This window comes from Carassius carassius, chromosome 37 (genome assembly GCF_963082965.1).
Source record: "Carassius carassius chromosome 37, fCarCar2.1, whole genome shotgun sequence".
Classification (NCBI taxonomy): domain Eukaryota; kingdom Metazoa; phylum Chordata; class Actinopteri; order Cypriniformes; family Cyprinidae; genus Carassius; species Carassius carassius.
The window spans coordinates 5808996-5824072 of NC_081791.1; the positions used below are offsets into that span (position 1 = coordinate 5808996).

At 39.8% G+C, this 15077-nt stretch overlaps 2 protein-coding genes across 2 annotated transcripts in view; one reads left to right on the top strand and one right to left on the bottom strand.

Moving 5' to 3' along the window:
• Nucleotides 1–10729, bottom strand: part of LOC132117883 (protein sel-1 homolog 3) — a 37140-nt gene extending 26411 nt beyond the window's left edge. Inside the window, exons 1-3 of the mRNA XM_059527221.1 lie at nt 10454–10729; nt 7891–8419; nt 7419–7545 (exon numbers count right to left, since the gene is read on the bottom strand). Coding sequence (XP_059383204.1) covers nt 7419–7545; nt 7891–8419; nt 10454–10501 — 704 coding nt within the window. The 5' untranslated portion in view covers nt 10502–10729. The remainder of the gene's footprint in view (nt 1–7418; nt 7546–7890; nt 8420–10453) is intronic.
• Nucleotides 10730–11824: 1095 nt separating this feature from the next.
• On the top strand, nt 11825–13352 carry psmb11b (proteasome 20S subunit beta 11b). The gene has a single exon (XM_059526980.1). It carries the CDS (start codon nt 12001–12003, stop codon nt 13312–13314), a length of 1314 nt encoding a protein of 437 aa, XP_059382963.1. The 5' UTR covers nt 11825–12000; the 3' UTR covers nt 13315–13352.
• Nucleotides 13353–15077: the final 1725 nt, after the last annotated feature.

Below are 15077 nucleotides of genomic sequence, written 5' to 3' on the forward strand. Positions count from 1 at the left end.
GAGTGAAGACTAGGGTGTTGCTAAGGTTTTGTGACTGGAGACTAGGGTGTTGATAAGGTTTTCTGACTGAAGAATAGGGTGTTGATAAGGTTTTCTGACTGAAGACTAGGGTGTTGATAAGGTTTTCTGACAGAAGACTAGTGTGTTGTTAAGGTTTTATGACTGAAGACTAGGGTGTTGATAAGGTTTTCTGACTGAAGACTAGGGTGTTGATAAGGTTTTCTGACTGGAGACTAGGGTGTTGATAAGGTTTTCTGACTGGAGACTAGGGTGTTGATAAGGTTTTGTGACTGATGAATAGGGTGTTGATAAGGTTTTGTGATTGACGACTAGGGTGTTGATAAGGTTTTCTGACTGGAGACTAGGGTGTTGATAAGGTTTTGTGACTGACGAATAGGGTGTTAATAAGGTTTTGTGACTGACGAATAGGGTGTTGATAAGGTTTTGTGATTGACGACTAGGGTGTTGATAAGGTTTTGTGACTGGAGACTAGGGTGTTGATAAGTTTTTTTGTCTGAAGACTAGGGTGTTGATAAGGTTTTGTGACTGGAGACAAGGGTGTTGATAAGTTTTTTTTCGTCTGAAGACTAGGGTGTTGATAAGGTTTTCTGAGTGAAAACTAGGGTGTTGCTAAGGTTTTGTGACTTGAGACTAGGGCGTTGATAAGGTTTTGTGACTGGAGACTAGGGTGGTGATAAGGTTTTCTGACTTAAGACTAGTGTGTTGTTAAGGTTTTATGACTGGAGACTAGGGTGTTGATAAGGTTTTGTGACTGGAGACTAGGGTGTTGATAAGGTTTTGTGACTGGAGACTAGGGTGTTGATAAGGTTTTGTGACTGACGACTAGGGTGTTGATAAGGTTTTCTGAGTGAAGACTAGGGTGTTGCTAAGGTTTTGTGACTGGAGACTAGGGTGTTGCTAAAGTTTTGTGACTGGAGACTAGGGTGTTGATAAGGTTTTCTGACTGAAGACTAGGGTGTTGATAAGGTTTTGTGACTGAAGACTAGTGTGTTGTTAAGGTTTTATGACTGGAGACTAGGGTGTTCCTAAGGTTTTCTGACTGAAGACTAGGATGTTGCTAAGGTTTTGTGACTGGAGACTAGGGTGTTGCTAAGGTTTTGTGACTGGAGACTAGGGTGTTGATAAGGTTTTCTGACTGAAGACTAGGGTGTTGATAAGGTTTTGTGACTGAAGACTAGTGTGTTGTTAAGGTTTTATGACTGGAGACTAGGGTGTTGTTAAGGTTTTCTGACTGAAGACTAGGGTGTTGATAAGGTTTTCTGACTGAAGACTAGGGTGTTGCTAAGGTTTTGTGACTGGAGACTACGGTGTTGCTAAGGTTTTGTGACTGGAGACTAGGGTGTTGCTAAGGTTTTGTGACTGAAGACTAGTGTGTTTTTAAGGTTTTATGACTGGAGACTAGGGTGTTGCTAAGGTTTTGTGACTGGAGACTAGGGTGTTGCTAAGGTTTTGTGACTGGAGACGAGGGTGTTGATAAGGTTTTGTGACTGACGAATAGGGTGTTGATAAGGTTTTCTGAGTGAAGACTAGGGTGTTGCTAAGGTTTTGTGACTGGAGACTAGGGTGTTGATAAGGTTTTCTGACTGAAGAATAGGGTGTTGATAAGGTTTTCTGACTGAAGACTAGGGTGTTGATAAGGTTTTCTGACAGAAGACTAGTGTGTTGTTAAGGTTTTATGACTGAAGACTAGGGTGTTGATAAGGTTTTCTGACTGAAGACTAGGGTGTTGATAAGGTTTTCTGACTGGAGACTAGGGTGTTGATAAGGTTTTCTGACTGGAGACTAGGGTGTTGATAAGGTTTTGTGACTGATGAATAGGGTGTTGATAAGGTTTTGTGATTGACGACTAGGGTGTTGATAAGGTTTTCTGACTGGAGACTAGGGTGTTGATAAGGTTTTGTGACTGACGAATAGGGTGTTAATAAGGTTTTGTGACTGACGAATAGGGTGTTGATAAGGTTTTGTGATTGACGACTAGGGTGTTGATAAGGTTTTGTGACTGGAGACTAGGGTGTTGATAAGTTTTTTTGTCTGAAGACTAGGGTGTTGATAAGGTTTTGTGACTGGAGACAAGGGTGTTGATAAGTTTTTTTTCGTCTGAAGACTAGGGTGTTGATAAGGTTTTCTGAGTGAAAACTAGGGTGTTGCTAAGGTTTTGTGACTTGAGACTAGGGCGTTGATAAGGTTTTGTGACTGGAGACTAGGGTGGTGATAAGGTTTTCTGACTTAAGACTAGTGTGTTGTTAAGGTTTTATGACTGGAGACTAGGGTGTTGATAAGGTTTTGTGACTGGAGACTAGGGTGTTGATAAGGTTTTGTGACTGGAGACTAGGGTGTTGATAAGGTTTTGTGACTGACGACTAGGGTGTTGATAAGGTTTTCTGAGTGAAGACTAGGGTGTTGCTAAGGTTTTGTGACTGGAGACTAGGGTGTTGCTAAAGTTTTGTGACTGGAGACTAGGGTGTTGATAAGGTTTTCTGACTGAAGACTAGGGTGTTGATAAGGTTTTGTGACTGAAGACTAGTGTGTTGTTAAGGTTTTATGACTGGAGACTAGGGTGTTCCTAAGGTTTTCTGACTGAAGACTAGGATGTTGCTAAGGTTTTGTGACTGGAGACTAGGGTGTTGCTAAGGTTTTGTGACTGGAGACTAGGGTGTTGATAAGGTTTTCTGACTGAAGACTAGGGTGTTGATAAGGTTTTGTGACTGAAGACTAGTGTGTTGTTAAGGTTTTATGACTGAAGACTAGGGTGTTGATAAGGTTTTCTGACTGAAGACTAGGGTGTTGCTAAGGTTTTGTGACTGGAGACTAGGGTGTTGCTAAGGTTCTGTGACTGGAGACTAGGGTGTTGCTAAGGTTTTCTGACTGAAGACTAGGGTGTTGCTAAGGTTTTTTGACTGAAGACTAGTGTGTTTTTAAGGTTTTATGACTGGAGACTAGAGTGTTGATAAGGTTTTGTGACTGGAGACTAGGGTGTTGATAAGGTTTTGTGACTGACGACTAGGGTGTTGATAAGGTTTTCTGAGTGAAGACTAGGGTGTTGCTAAGGTTTTGTGACTGGAGACTAGGGTGTTGCTAAGGTTTTGTTACTGGAGACTAGGGTGTTGATAAGGTTTTCTGACTGAAGACTAGGGTGTTGATAAGGTTTTCTGACTGAAGACTAGTGTTTTGTTAAGGTTTTCTGACTGAAGACTAGGATGTTGATAAGGTTTTCTGACTGGAGACTAGGGTGTTGATAAGGTTTTCTGACTGAAAACTAGGGTGTTGATAAGGTTTTCTGACTGGAGACTAGAGTGTTGATAAGGTTTTGTGATTGACGACTAGGGTGTTGATAAGGTTTTCTGAGTGAAGACTAGGGTGTTGCTAAGGTTTTGTGACTGGAGACTAGGGTGTTGCTAAGGTTTTGTGACTGGAGACTAGGGTGTTGATAAGGTTTTCTGACTGAAGACTAGGGTGTTGATAAGGTTTTCTGACTGAAGACTAGTGTTTTGTTAAGGTTTTCTGACTGAAGACTAGGGTGTTGATAAGGTTTTCTGACTGGAGACTAGGGTGTTGATAAGGTTTTCTGACTGAAAACTAGGGTGTTGATAAGGTTTTCTGACTGGAGACTAGAGTGTTGATAAGGTTTTGTGATTGACGACTAGGGTGTTGATAAGGTTTTATGACTGAAGACTAGTGTGTTGTTAAGGTTTTATGACTAAAGACTAGTGTGTTGATAAGGTTTTCTGACTGAAAACTAGGGTGTTGATAAGGTTTTGTGACTGACGACTAGGCTGTTCATAAGGTTTTCTGACTGGAGACTAGGGTGTTGATAAGGTTTTCTGACTGAAGACTAGTGTGTTGTTAAGGTTTTGTGACTGAAGACTAGGGTGTTGATAAGGTTTTGTGACTGGAGACTAGGGTGTTGATAAAGTTTTCTGACTGAAGACTAGGGTGTTAATAAGGTTTTCTGACTGAAGACTAGTGTGTTGTTGAGGTTTTATGACTGAAGACTAGGGTGTTGATAAGGTTTTCTGACTGAAGAATAGTGTGTTGTTAAAGTTTTATGACTGAAGACTAGGGTGTTGATAAGGTTTTCTGACTGAAGACTAGGGTGTTGATAAGGTTTTGTGACTGATGACTAGGGTGTTGTTAAGGTTTTGTGACTGAAGACTAGGGTGTTGATAAGGTTTTGTGACTGACGACTAGGGTGTTGATAAGGTTTTGTGACTGACGACTAGGGTGTTGATAAGGTTTTGTGACTGAAGACTAGGGTGTTGATAAGGTTTTCTGACTGAAGACTAGTGTGTTGGTAAAGTTTTATGACTGAAGACTAGGGTGTTGATTAGGTTTTGTGACTGAAGACTAGGGTGTTGATAAGGTTTTGTGACTGATGACTAGGGTGTTGATAAGGTTTTGTGACTGAAGACTAGGGTGTTGATAAGGTTTTGTGACTGAAGACTAGGGTGTTGATAAGGTTTTTTGACTGATGACTAGGGTGTTGATAAGGTTTTGTGACTGAAGACTAGGGTGTTGATAAGGTTTTGTGACTGATGACTAGGGTGTTGATAAGGTTTTGTGACTGACGACTAGGGTGTTGATAAGGTTTTCTGACTGAAGACAAGGGCGTTAGATAAGGTTTTGTGACTGATGACTAGGGTGTTGATAAGGTTTTGTTACTGACGACTAGTGTGTTTTTAAGGTTTTATGACTGGAGACTAGTGTTGATAAGGTTTTGTGACTGGAGACTAGGGTGTTGATAAGGTTTTGTGACTGAAGACTAGGGTGTTGCTAAGGTTTTTTGACTGAAGACTAGTGTGTTTTTAAGGTTTTATGACTGGAGACTAGAGTGTTGATAAGGTTTTGTGACTGGAGACTAGGGTGTTGATAAGGTTTTGTGACTGACGACTAGGGTGTTGATAAGGTTTTCTGAGTGAAGACTAGGGTGTTGCTAAGGTTTTGTGACTGGAGACTAGGGTGTTGCTAAGGTTTTGTGCCTGGAGACTAGGGTGTTGATAAGGTTTTCTGACTGAAGACTAGGGTGTTGATAAGGTTTTCTGACTGAAGACTAGTGTTTTGTTAAGGTTTTCTGACTGAAGACTAGGATGTTGATAAGGTTTTCTGACTGGAGACTAGGGTGTTGATAAGGTTTTCTGACTGGAGACTAGGGTGTTGATAAGGTTTTCTGACTGAAAACTAGGGTGTTGATAAGGTTTTCTGACTGGAGACTAGAGTGTTGATAAGGTTTTGTGATTGACGACTAGGGTGTTGATAAGGTTTTATGACTGAAGACTAGTGTGTTGTTAAGGTTTTATGACTAAAGACTAGTGTGTTGATAAGGTTTTCTGACTGAAAACTAGGGTGTTGATAAGGTTTTGTGACTGACGACTAGGGTGTTCATAAGGTTTTCTGACTGGAGACTAGGGTGTTGATAAGGTTTTCTGACTGAAGACTAGTGTGTTGTTAAGGTTTTGTGACTGAAGACTAGGGTGTTGATAAGGTTTTGTGACTGGAGACTAGGGTGTTGATAAAGTTTTCTGACTGAAGACTAGGGTGTTAATAAGGTTTTCTGACTGAAGACTAGTGTGTTGTTGAGGTTTTATGACTGAAGACTAGGGTGTTGATAAGGTTTTCTGACTGAAGAATAGTGTGTTGTTAAAGTTTTATGACTGAAGACTAGGGTGTTGATAAGGTTTTCTGACTGAAGACTAGGGTGTTGATAAGGTTTTGTGACTGATGACTAGGGTGTTGTTAAGGTTTTGTGACTGAAGACTAGGGTGTTGATAAGGTTTTGTGACTGACGACTAGGGTGTTGATAAGGTTTTGTGACTGACGACTAGGGTGTTGATAAGGTTTTGTGACTGACGACTAGGGTGTTGATAAGGTTTTGTGACTGAAGACTAGGGTGTTGATAAGGTTTTCTGACTGAAGACTAGTGTGTTGGTAAAGTTTTATGACTGAAGACTAGGGTGTTGATTAGGTTTTGTGACTGAAGACTAGGGTGTTGATAAGGTTTTGTGACTGATGACTAGGGTGTTGATAAGGTTTTGTGACTGAAGACTAGGGTGTTGATAAGGTTTTGTGACTGAAGACTAGGGTGTTGATAAGGTTTTTTGACTGATGACTAGGGTGTTGATAAGGTTTTGTGACTGAAGACTAGGGTGTTGATAAGGTTTTGTGACTGATGACTAGGGTGTTGATAAGGTTTTGTGACTGACGACTAGGGTGTTGATAAGGTTTTCTGACTGAAGACAAGGGCGTTAGATAAGGTTTTGTGACTGATGCCTAGGGTGTTGATAAGGTTTTGTTACTGACGACTAGGGTGTTGATAAGGTTTTCTGACTGAAGACTAGGGTGTTGATAAGGTTTTGTGACTGAAGACTAGGGTGTTGATAAGGTTTTGTGACTGATGACTAGGGTGTTGATAAAGTTTTGTGACTGACGACTAGGGTGTTGATAAGGTTTTCTGACTGAAGACAAGGGCGTTAGATAAGGTTTTGTGACTGATGACTAGGGTTTTGATAAGGTTTTGTGACTGACGACTAGGGTGTTGATAAGGTTTTCTGACTGAAGACTAGGGTGTTGATAAGGTTTTGTGACTGACGACTAGGGTGTTGATAAGGTTTTGTGACTGGAGACTAAGGGTGTTGCTAAGGTGCTCTGTGGGGGTCCCGGGATTGATTCCGGCATTGAACCCGGGTTGGAGACCTAGTAACATTGCCGGGTTCAATCCGGGACGAGCGCTGTGTGAACAAAAGCCAGATCTAATGCCGTGTCGAAGTGATGACGCGCGTTATCCCGTGACTCTTTTACTGGCTGTTTTGAAGGAAGATCAACGTTCGCGACAAAAAAATATGTGCAAACTGTAATGAAGAAGAGATCAGTTCATTACACTCATACATTACACGTCACGCCCTGATGTCACGTGTCGTTATGGGACCTTTACAGGTTGTGTGTGAAAGCACGCACATATTCCGGGTAATCACTGGCAGTGTGAAAGTGCAAAATCTAGCGACCCGGGAACAATTGCCGGAACACTTTACCCGTGTATTTGCCGGAATTGCAGTGTGAAAGGGGCTTAAGATGTTCTGAGTGGTGGCTATATGGTGTATTCTGGGTGGTTGTATGGGTGTTGCCAGGTTGTTGCTAAGGTGTTCAGTGTCATTTCTATGACATTGCTGAATGTTGTTAAGATATTTTATTACAAAGGTGTTGCATTTAGGATAGTTTCTTGGACATGTCTTGAGGAGTAGCTATTGTGTTGCTATGTGGTTTGGTGGCTGCTTAAGTGTTGCTAAGCAGTTGCTAAGGTGTTGTTAATACTTTCTAGGGAGTTGCTAGGCTCTTTTTTGGATATTTATTATAGGCGTGTTGTAACAGTGAGAATTTGAATGAAGCCTCTTGACAGCAAGTCTGACCTTGGCTCTTTGAAAGCAAGGATACGTCTCCATTCTAGATCTCTGTTTCTAAAGGAGGAGAATTTGTGTATGACACCAAACCTCTCACCGGTGCTCGCAAATGGAAAGGTCAGGATATCCACAATGTCTGGAAAGACACAAATGAACAAATAAATGAGTGTAGAAGTATAATTGACCATTGATGCACCTGGTAAATCAAGACAGTATCTTCAAACAACCTAAACTAGTTTTCTCATTTTTGCTGGACACCATGTCATGTAAAATCTTGTTATCAGTCTTATTTATTTGAACTGATATATCATATTTGGAAACAGCATACATGAGAATCAATGGTGATTTCGGCATCATTGATGATAAACCTAGTGTGAGGAGGCATGTAGAATTCGGAACATGATTGTGAATAAGATTTTCAGAAAGTGAATGACTTTTTGTGTTCCATATGTGGGAAGAATCTAGAGCATTATGTTCCCACCTGACTCATGTGGACATTTCCTCACAGTATCTTTGGTCAGCTGCCACATCAGCCATGCGCCCCATGAGACCGAACTTGTCTGTGGATATGCTGGACGCTCAGGGAGTGGAAGAGTCCTCAAAGATGTAGAAGTTCTCACAAGAGATTGGTCATATCCTTTATCATGGCTGCCACCAATTTCATTTTCAAAAAGATGAACCATCCAGGCCCTCAGCACCACATCACATGTCTCCAGTGGTCGCCTGACAAAAAAGTCTCTCCGGTACACCACAGCGGGAGGAAACGCAAGATGAACCGTTCTGGATCTGGGTTTTCCCAATCTCTTATGGTTAGTCCAGGTCCTTCTGTAGACTATCACTCCTGTCCTTCTTGGGGTAGAAATGACAATTTCGACCCCTAATCGACAGGCAGCAGAGCAGTTATACTGCACCTGTACATTACATTTTTCCATCACGCTGTCAAGAACATTTCCAAACCGCACAAAGTCTTCATGATGAGTCCCATCAGCATCAGGAGACTCACACAAAACCTTTAGAGAGACAGACACACATTTCAGTCTCCAGTATGAAAGATTAGAAAATATGTTATGGCTGTATTCTGAGTATTTTACATTTAGACAGCAAATATGACTCAATGAAATAGTCCAGATCACGCTTTGGCTTGACGCTGGACCAAAAAGCTAGGATCATATTTCACTTACAAATTAATTAATAAAAAAAAAAAACAATAAAGAAAATTATTATTTTCTGTTTGCAATTGTGATATGTGATCCAGGAGCACAAAACCAGTCATAAGTAGCACTAGTATATTTGTAGCAATAGCCAACAATACATTGTATGGATCAAACTTATTGATTTTTCTTTTATGCCAAAAATCGTTATGATATTAAGAAAAGACCATGTTCCATGAAGATATTTTATAGATTTCACTACAAAAGGCACTAATCCAAACCTCTGAAAGAATATCACAGCCCTTAGAAGTTGATGGCGAATACATGGAGTGTCTTGGTTACAATCTTCCCCACTGCTGGGGTTGTAACAGTCAGACAAAAGAAGCAAAAACAGCAGCCACCTCATAAAGGTTGCTTCAAAAACAGGTTTATTGAAACAATCTAAAAGAACAATACAAAACAATGACGCATTTTCTAGGAATCACCACATCTATAATCCACTTTCTCTTTGATGCAGGAGTGTGTGTGCATGTGTGTGTAAATTGGACTACTAGAACAAACCTCCTTAACAGTATTTTATGCTTACTGAACTCTCAACTCCAGTGTACCGAGGTAAAGAATATGTAGATTTAACAACAACAAATAATTTGTGTAAATTTGTGTGTGCGATAGAGTATAAATTCACAATGGTGTCAAACCGATGTTTTTAACCCTATAGAGTGCAGGTTTGGTGGATCCAGAAACTGCATAGGGCACATTTTACCCACATTTCCTTTGAAATGAAAATACATGAAAGTACTCATTCTATGTAAGGGAATGCTAAATTGTGTTACAACTTACCCCAACCCTGTCATCCAATGTTTAGTTAGATGTAATAGCATTTTGGTTTGAAATTAACAGTTTAAAATGCATCACATTTAGCATGAGAATCAAACATTTATTATAATGTAAGTTATATGATTTAATCTGCAATGGTTTAAGTAATAAGCAAAATATAGTTTTGGTTAAAAAAATCGGACACCAAAATCACTTTTTTTTCTTTATAAAATCTACATATATATATATATATATATATATATATATATATATATATATATACAGCCTTGACAACCAGTCAAGAATGGGAGGAAGTGGGTAAAATAATGAAATTATCTTTAAAGGAAAATTTCTCTATATTGTTTTTTGTTTGTTTGTTTGTTTGTTTTTATACACAGATTCCAGATTTTCTAATAGTTTTATCTGAGCCAAATATTGTCTTATCCTAACAAACCATACAATGGAAAGCTTATTTATTCAGTATCAGTCTCTTTTTTAAGAAATGACCCTTTAATTACTGGCTTTGTGGTCCAGTGTCATGTAGCCTATTATTTTGTCTATAGATTTTTAATATAGCAGGATTTCACACAGTAATGATCATTTGAAAGATGAGGTTAATGTCAAAATCCAATAATAAAAAAAAATAATAATAAAAAAGACATGTAGGCTAGTTACTTAGTAGTTGTAATACAGGCGTTATTATCTTTAAACAAAACATTTTTCTTTTCTTTCTTTTTCTTTTTTTTTGTCTTAATACTACAAGTTATGTACATCAATCGTATACAAAATGTACACTCCAAAGTACTTCACAGAATACCCTAGTACCATGGTACGTCCATTGTACCATTTTTTTTTATGGTAGTCGCGTAAAAAATATGGTAAGATCGTGGTAGCCTACTTTCTGTTAGTGTAACATACAAATAAGGCTAATAAATCACTCCTTTCTTTAAATAAAAATAATACAAGTAAAAAAGATGGACACGATTCATGATATTAAATTGAAATAGGGTTCAAAGCTGAAACTCGAGCAATTATGAAAGCTGCACAGACGTGAAAATAAAGTTGAGAGTGTCTTACCGGAGAGAGAATAAGAGCTGTGGAGATGAGACGCAACACAGCTCTCATCTTCGCTGTCTAATGAACGCGACGCGAGGTCATGAAGCGATCAAACGCAACATTCGCAGATCTGTGTGACCATTATGAAGCTCGAGTGTTTACTGTCCCGACATGTTTCACTGCGTGTGGCGCTCTTCCGTGTGTGAGAATGACAGGTGTGTTTGCGTCTCACTCTGGCATTGTGAGTGGATCAGCTCATCTGCTCTGCAGCGACGCGACGCGACTCAACAGAACGCCGAGCGTCATGGGTTTCCCTTTTCCAAGAAATGTTGAGTGACAGAAGGTTAACCTCCAGCAAGTGCTGTTCTTTTATTACAGGAGGAGGTCAAACTTAATGTCATCTACTATATTTTTTCGTTCATTTTCCTGTCTCAAGTCCAAAGAACCATTGTGAAACAACAAAACATTCAATAAAATAAATAAATGTATTTTCCGTTTACATACTTATATATTTATATATAGTATGCTATTAATAATTTATTATTATAATAGGCTATTTTCTTTTTATTGCTGAAAATTACAGGCAAGCTTTGACAATAGGATTATTTAAATTCAATTAAATCCTAGTATGTGTAATCTTGCAATTTTCTCGCAATAATATTAAAAATCAAAATTAAATAAGCAACATTTATAATACAAAATGTCCCGCTGCCAGAGTTAAAATGCAAATGAGAGTTAAAATGGTTAAAATGCATACTACAGAGTTTGGGATCATTTCAATTTTAAAATGTCTCTTATCAAAGCTTTTATTTGGTGAAATAATATAGTAAAAAAGTTAAATTGTTTGATTTATTTGACATATTTTTTGTAACTTTGTAAAAAAAATTTATTTTTTATGTTTGCATAACATGTTTGAAAATTATTTTAGCCCTGTTTGTTGTATATCATTATGTCTGCTGCATGCTGTAAGGCCTACTGTATCTTTTGTATGAGTGATTGAGTGTTAGTGTAACAAACAGCACAACGGCACAAAACATGCTATGCTTTGAAAATGAAAATGAAAATTCATGACATATATTGTCAAGCTTGAAAGGCTTTGGCATTTTTATGCGTTTCTGGTTAAGTCAATCAGGGAATGGTGCTTATATAAACAGCCCTTGATCCCTTTACAGCTTATTGAGTTTATGATACTAGTGGGTTAAGACTGGACTTTGAATACAGACGTCAAGTGGATTGAGAACTGGATAATCTTTCTGGGTCTATTGCTTTCGCTTTTCCACAATAATAATGTGTGGATCAAGAACAGTGGTGGTCTAAGAGGCTCTGCATGTTTGATTTTTCTTTCAACAGCCAATCACCACCACAAGAAGATAAAAACACCAGGAAGGCAGAGGGGAATCGAATTCTGATATAATCCAGGTCTTATTTACCAACAAACTGACCCATAGGCCTATAAGGAGACAAGACTGAATAAAGAGCATCTCATATATGACATGTTTTTGCAGTTCATGTCATACAGTGTAATAATTGACAGAGTTACAATTTATTGTATATCTGAACAATAGTTTATGGCTTTGCAGGATGTATGCGGCTTGCACAACACCCCTCTGTTTCCTCAATGGACTGCTCCACTCTCACGGTCCTTTATGCCGGAAGATTCCACTCATCTGTCCGGAGGGGGGATTCACGGAGAAGCTTTTTCTACAAGGCTGCCTGGGAGGGGCGGCTTGAGTCCTCTGGAGTTTTACATGCCGATAGCTGAATACCTCACAGAGAGCCCAATAAACTTTGGTCAAACTAGCCTCAGTTCAGCGCCAACGAAGTTACTGGAAATAGACCATCTTCACCCCTCACTCTCACTGCCGTCCATCTCTCTTCCTCCACCCACACCTTGCCCCATCTCTCCCTCCGTTCCGTTACCGTTCACTCTCTCTCACGGCACCACAACTCTCGGCTTCGCGTTCCAGGGAGGAGTGATCGCCGCAGCCGACACGCGCTCCAGCTGCTCGGGGCTGGTGGCCTGTCCCGCGGCCCCGAAGGTCTTACCCATCCACTCCCACCTGGTGGGCACCACCTCGGGGACATCGGCTGACTGCGCGCTCTGGAAGCGCATCCTGGCTCGGGAGCTCAGGCTGTACCAGCTTCGACACCACCGCAGGCTGTCAACAGGGGGCGCCGCCAAACTGCTGTCCCACATGCTGCATCCATTCAAAGGCACGGAGCTGTGCGTCGCAGCCACACTGTGTGGATGGGATGGGGACGACGAAAAACGCGAGCACCTGTTTACTGAGAAACATGCAAATACTCCAACCAATCAAATGACAGCCAGCGATTCAAGCAGCCAATCAGAAACAAGTGTTCCCTCAGCGCCTCAATGTGGAAATACTCCAACCAATCAAATGACAGCCAGCGTTTCAAGCAGCCAATCAGCTGCAAGTGTTGCCTCAGCGCCTCAACCATTGATAGCTGCTAATGCTCAACAAGTCGTCAGAAGTCGTTCGAGAATATGCGGCCCGCGGGTTATTTATGTGTGCAGTGATGGGCTGCGCCTGCAGGGGGAGCTGTTCTCTGTGGGCTCGGGGTCCCCCTATGCGTACTCAATCCTGGACAGCAGTGTTTACTGGGGAATGAGCGTCCAGGAGGCCACTGCCGTCGCCAGGGAGGCCGTGTTCCGCGCCACCTACAGAGACGCGTACTCCGGCAATAATGTGGATCTCTACCACGTGACCGCCAAAGGGTGGAGGCGCAGAGAGAGGGAAAACCTGAAAGAGGAGTATTACAGGGAGAGAGAGAGGGAGAGAGAGAGGGAGAGAGAGAGGCTGGCGGAGAGGAATGCTGAAAAGAAAGCAATTTTGAGGTCAGATGACGGAGAAATAGTTTGAGGAGGAACACAGGAGGCGGACTTTGGAAATATATTGATTTTAAAAGGATGGTATTATTTATGGTAAAGAAAAAATACAAAGACAGGCATGTACTGATTATCTATAGCTTGTACACCGTGAATGATACTGTGAAAGAGTATCAGTGGATTCAAGAAATGAATACCATCATGTTATAAAACTGTTTCTGGAAGAAAGATGGAGATGTTTAGCATGAATTTATACTTTTATAAACACATAGTACCTTTTCACACTGCTGACATTCTAAAGCCACAGTTCCCTTTTATCATGATTATAACTGGCATTCAAAATGTCTGTTTGTGTAGGCTATTACAAAATAATAAAAAATGAAACATTTTTTGAAATATGTGATTAATGGTTGCAGATTTTTCTTTTTTTTTTAGTAAACAATACTTTTTCATGAGCCCAACTTCTGACCACTTCAATTTAATTACTAATGAAGAATAAGCATATAAAGTCAGTTTAGAAACTATAATTAAGTAGAAATGATCAGTTATTATAATGAAAGGAGAGTTATTGCATACTGATAAAACATTTCACATAAAGGCTCTCTTTCTCTCTATTTGTATTAATACAGTTACAGTAATTCAGATATAGGCTTATCTAGTCTCTCTCAAATGTCAGAAAATAACAAATAAAAACATTGTAATGAAATATTATGATATTGATATGACACTTAATAAGTCACACTCTTTACTGTACTGTAATGTATGTTATTCTCCACATCTGTTCATATAAATGCATGCTGTAATAAACGAAGTGTGTATTTGATCTCCGCTGGGTTTAAAAGGTTTTCCAATACCTGATGTCACATTTTTCAGCAGGAGGCTGCCAGCAGTCGAAGGCTCTGGAGGTTGGAGCAGTGTAATGACCTCTACAGGAAATAAAAAGGATTTTTGTTTTTAATATCTGCAGAAAATCTCAGTGCCAGACTGATCTCTACATTATTTGAAATATTCTTTTAAATATATATCTTTAAATCCCAAATGATCTTGCATGCAATTGTTTCAACTCTCTCTGCCTTGTAACAACTCCCGATTAATATCATCAACACATAAAAGATAACCAGTCATTGTCCAAATCCTTTCATTTAGAACAGTGAGCTGCAAGAACAGCTTTCAAAGCCCTGCAGTACTCCGACAACAAAAAGTGCAGTTAGTAAATTAGTTATCACAAGTCTAGTTTGTGAATAATAACACTAGCCTTTATTAGCTGCTCTGACAGACTGTTCAGTGAAGGCATGTTCAGCATGTGTTTCTAGGCGTGGTATCTCACCAGAGATCGGCATAATATCAGCGTAGAAGGGCATACACGACTTACATGAGACCAGTGTTGGCACTGCACGCTACAGTCAACAACTCGAGAAGAAACACATAGAAAACATCAGTGGATAGGAGAAATTCAAACAAACAGAAGATCAGGTCAGTACATGTTTGCTTCTCAAAATAATTCCCAAAATTAATGCAACACTGTATTTCCATGCTTTGTGCAGCTCATAATAAATAAAACAATCAAGAGTGAGAATAATATGCCATACTTGAAGGAAAAGCTACCTGGGTTGACACAGAGTATTAATAAAGATGCCAATCAGCATCATCTGGTGTGAAATGGAGTTTACTGAAGAGTTCTAGAATCATTGACACCTGGAAGCTTCTAGAACCATGCTGAAGACGAATGCACCTGCTCAGGTAACTGGGCGAATGTTATTAGAGTGGGTGAGTAAACCAGTCTATTTAATATCTAGT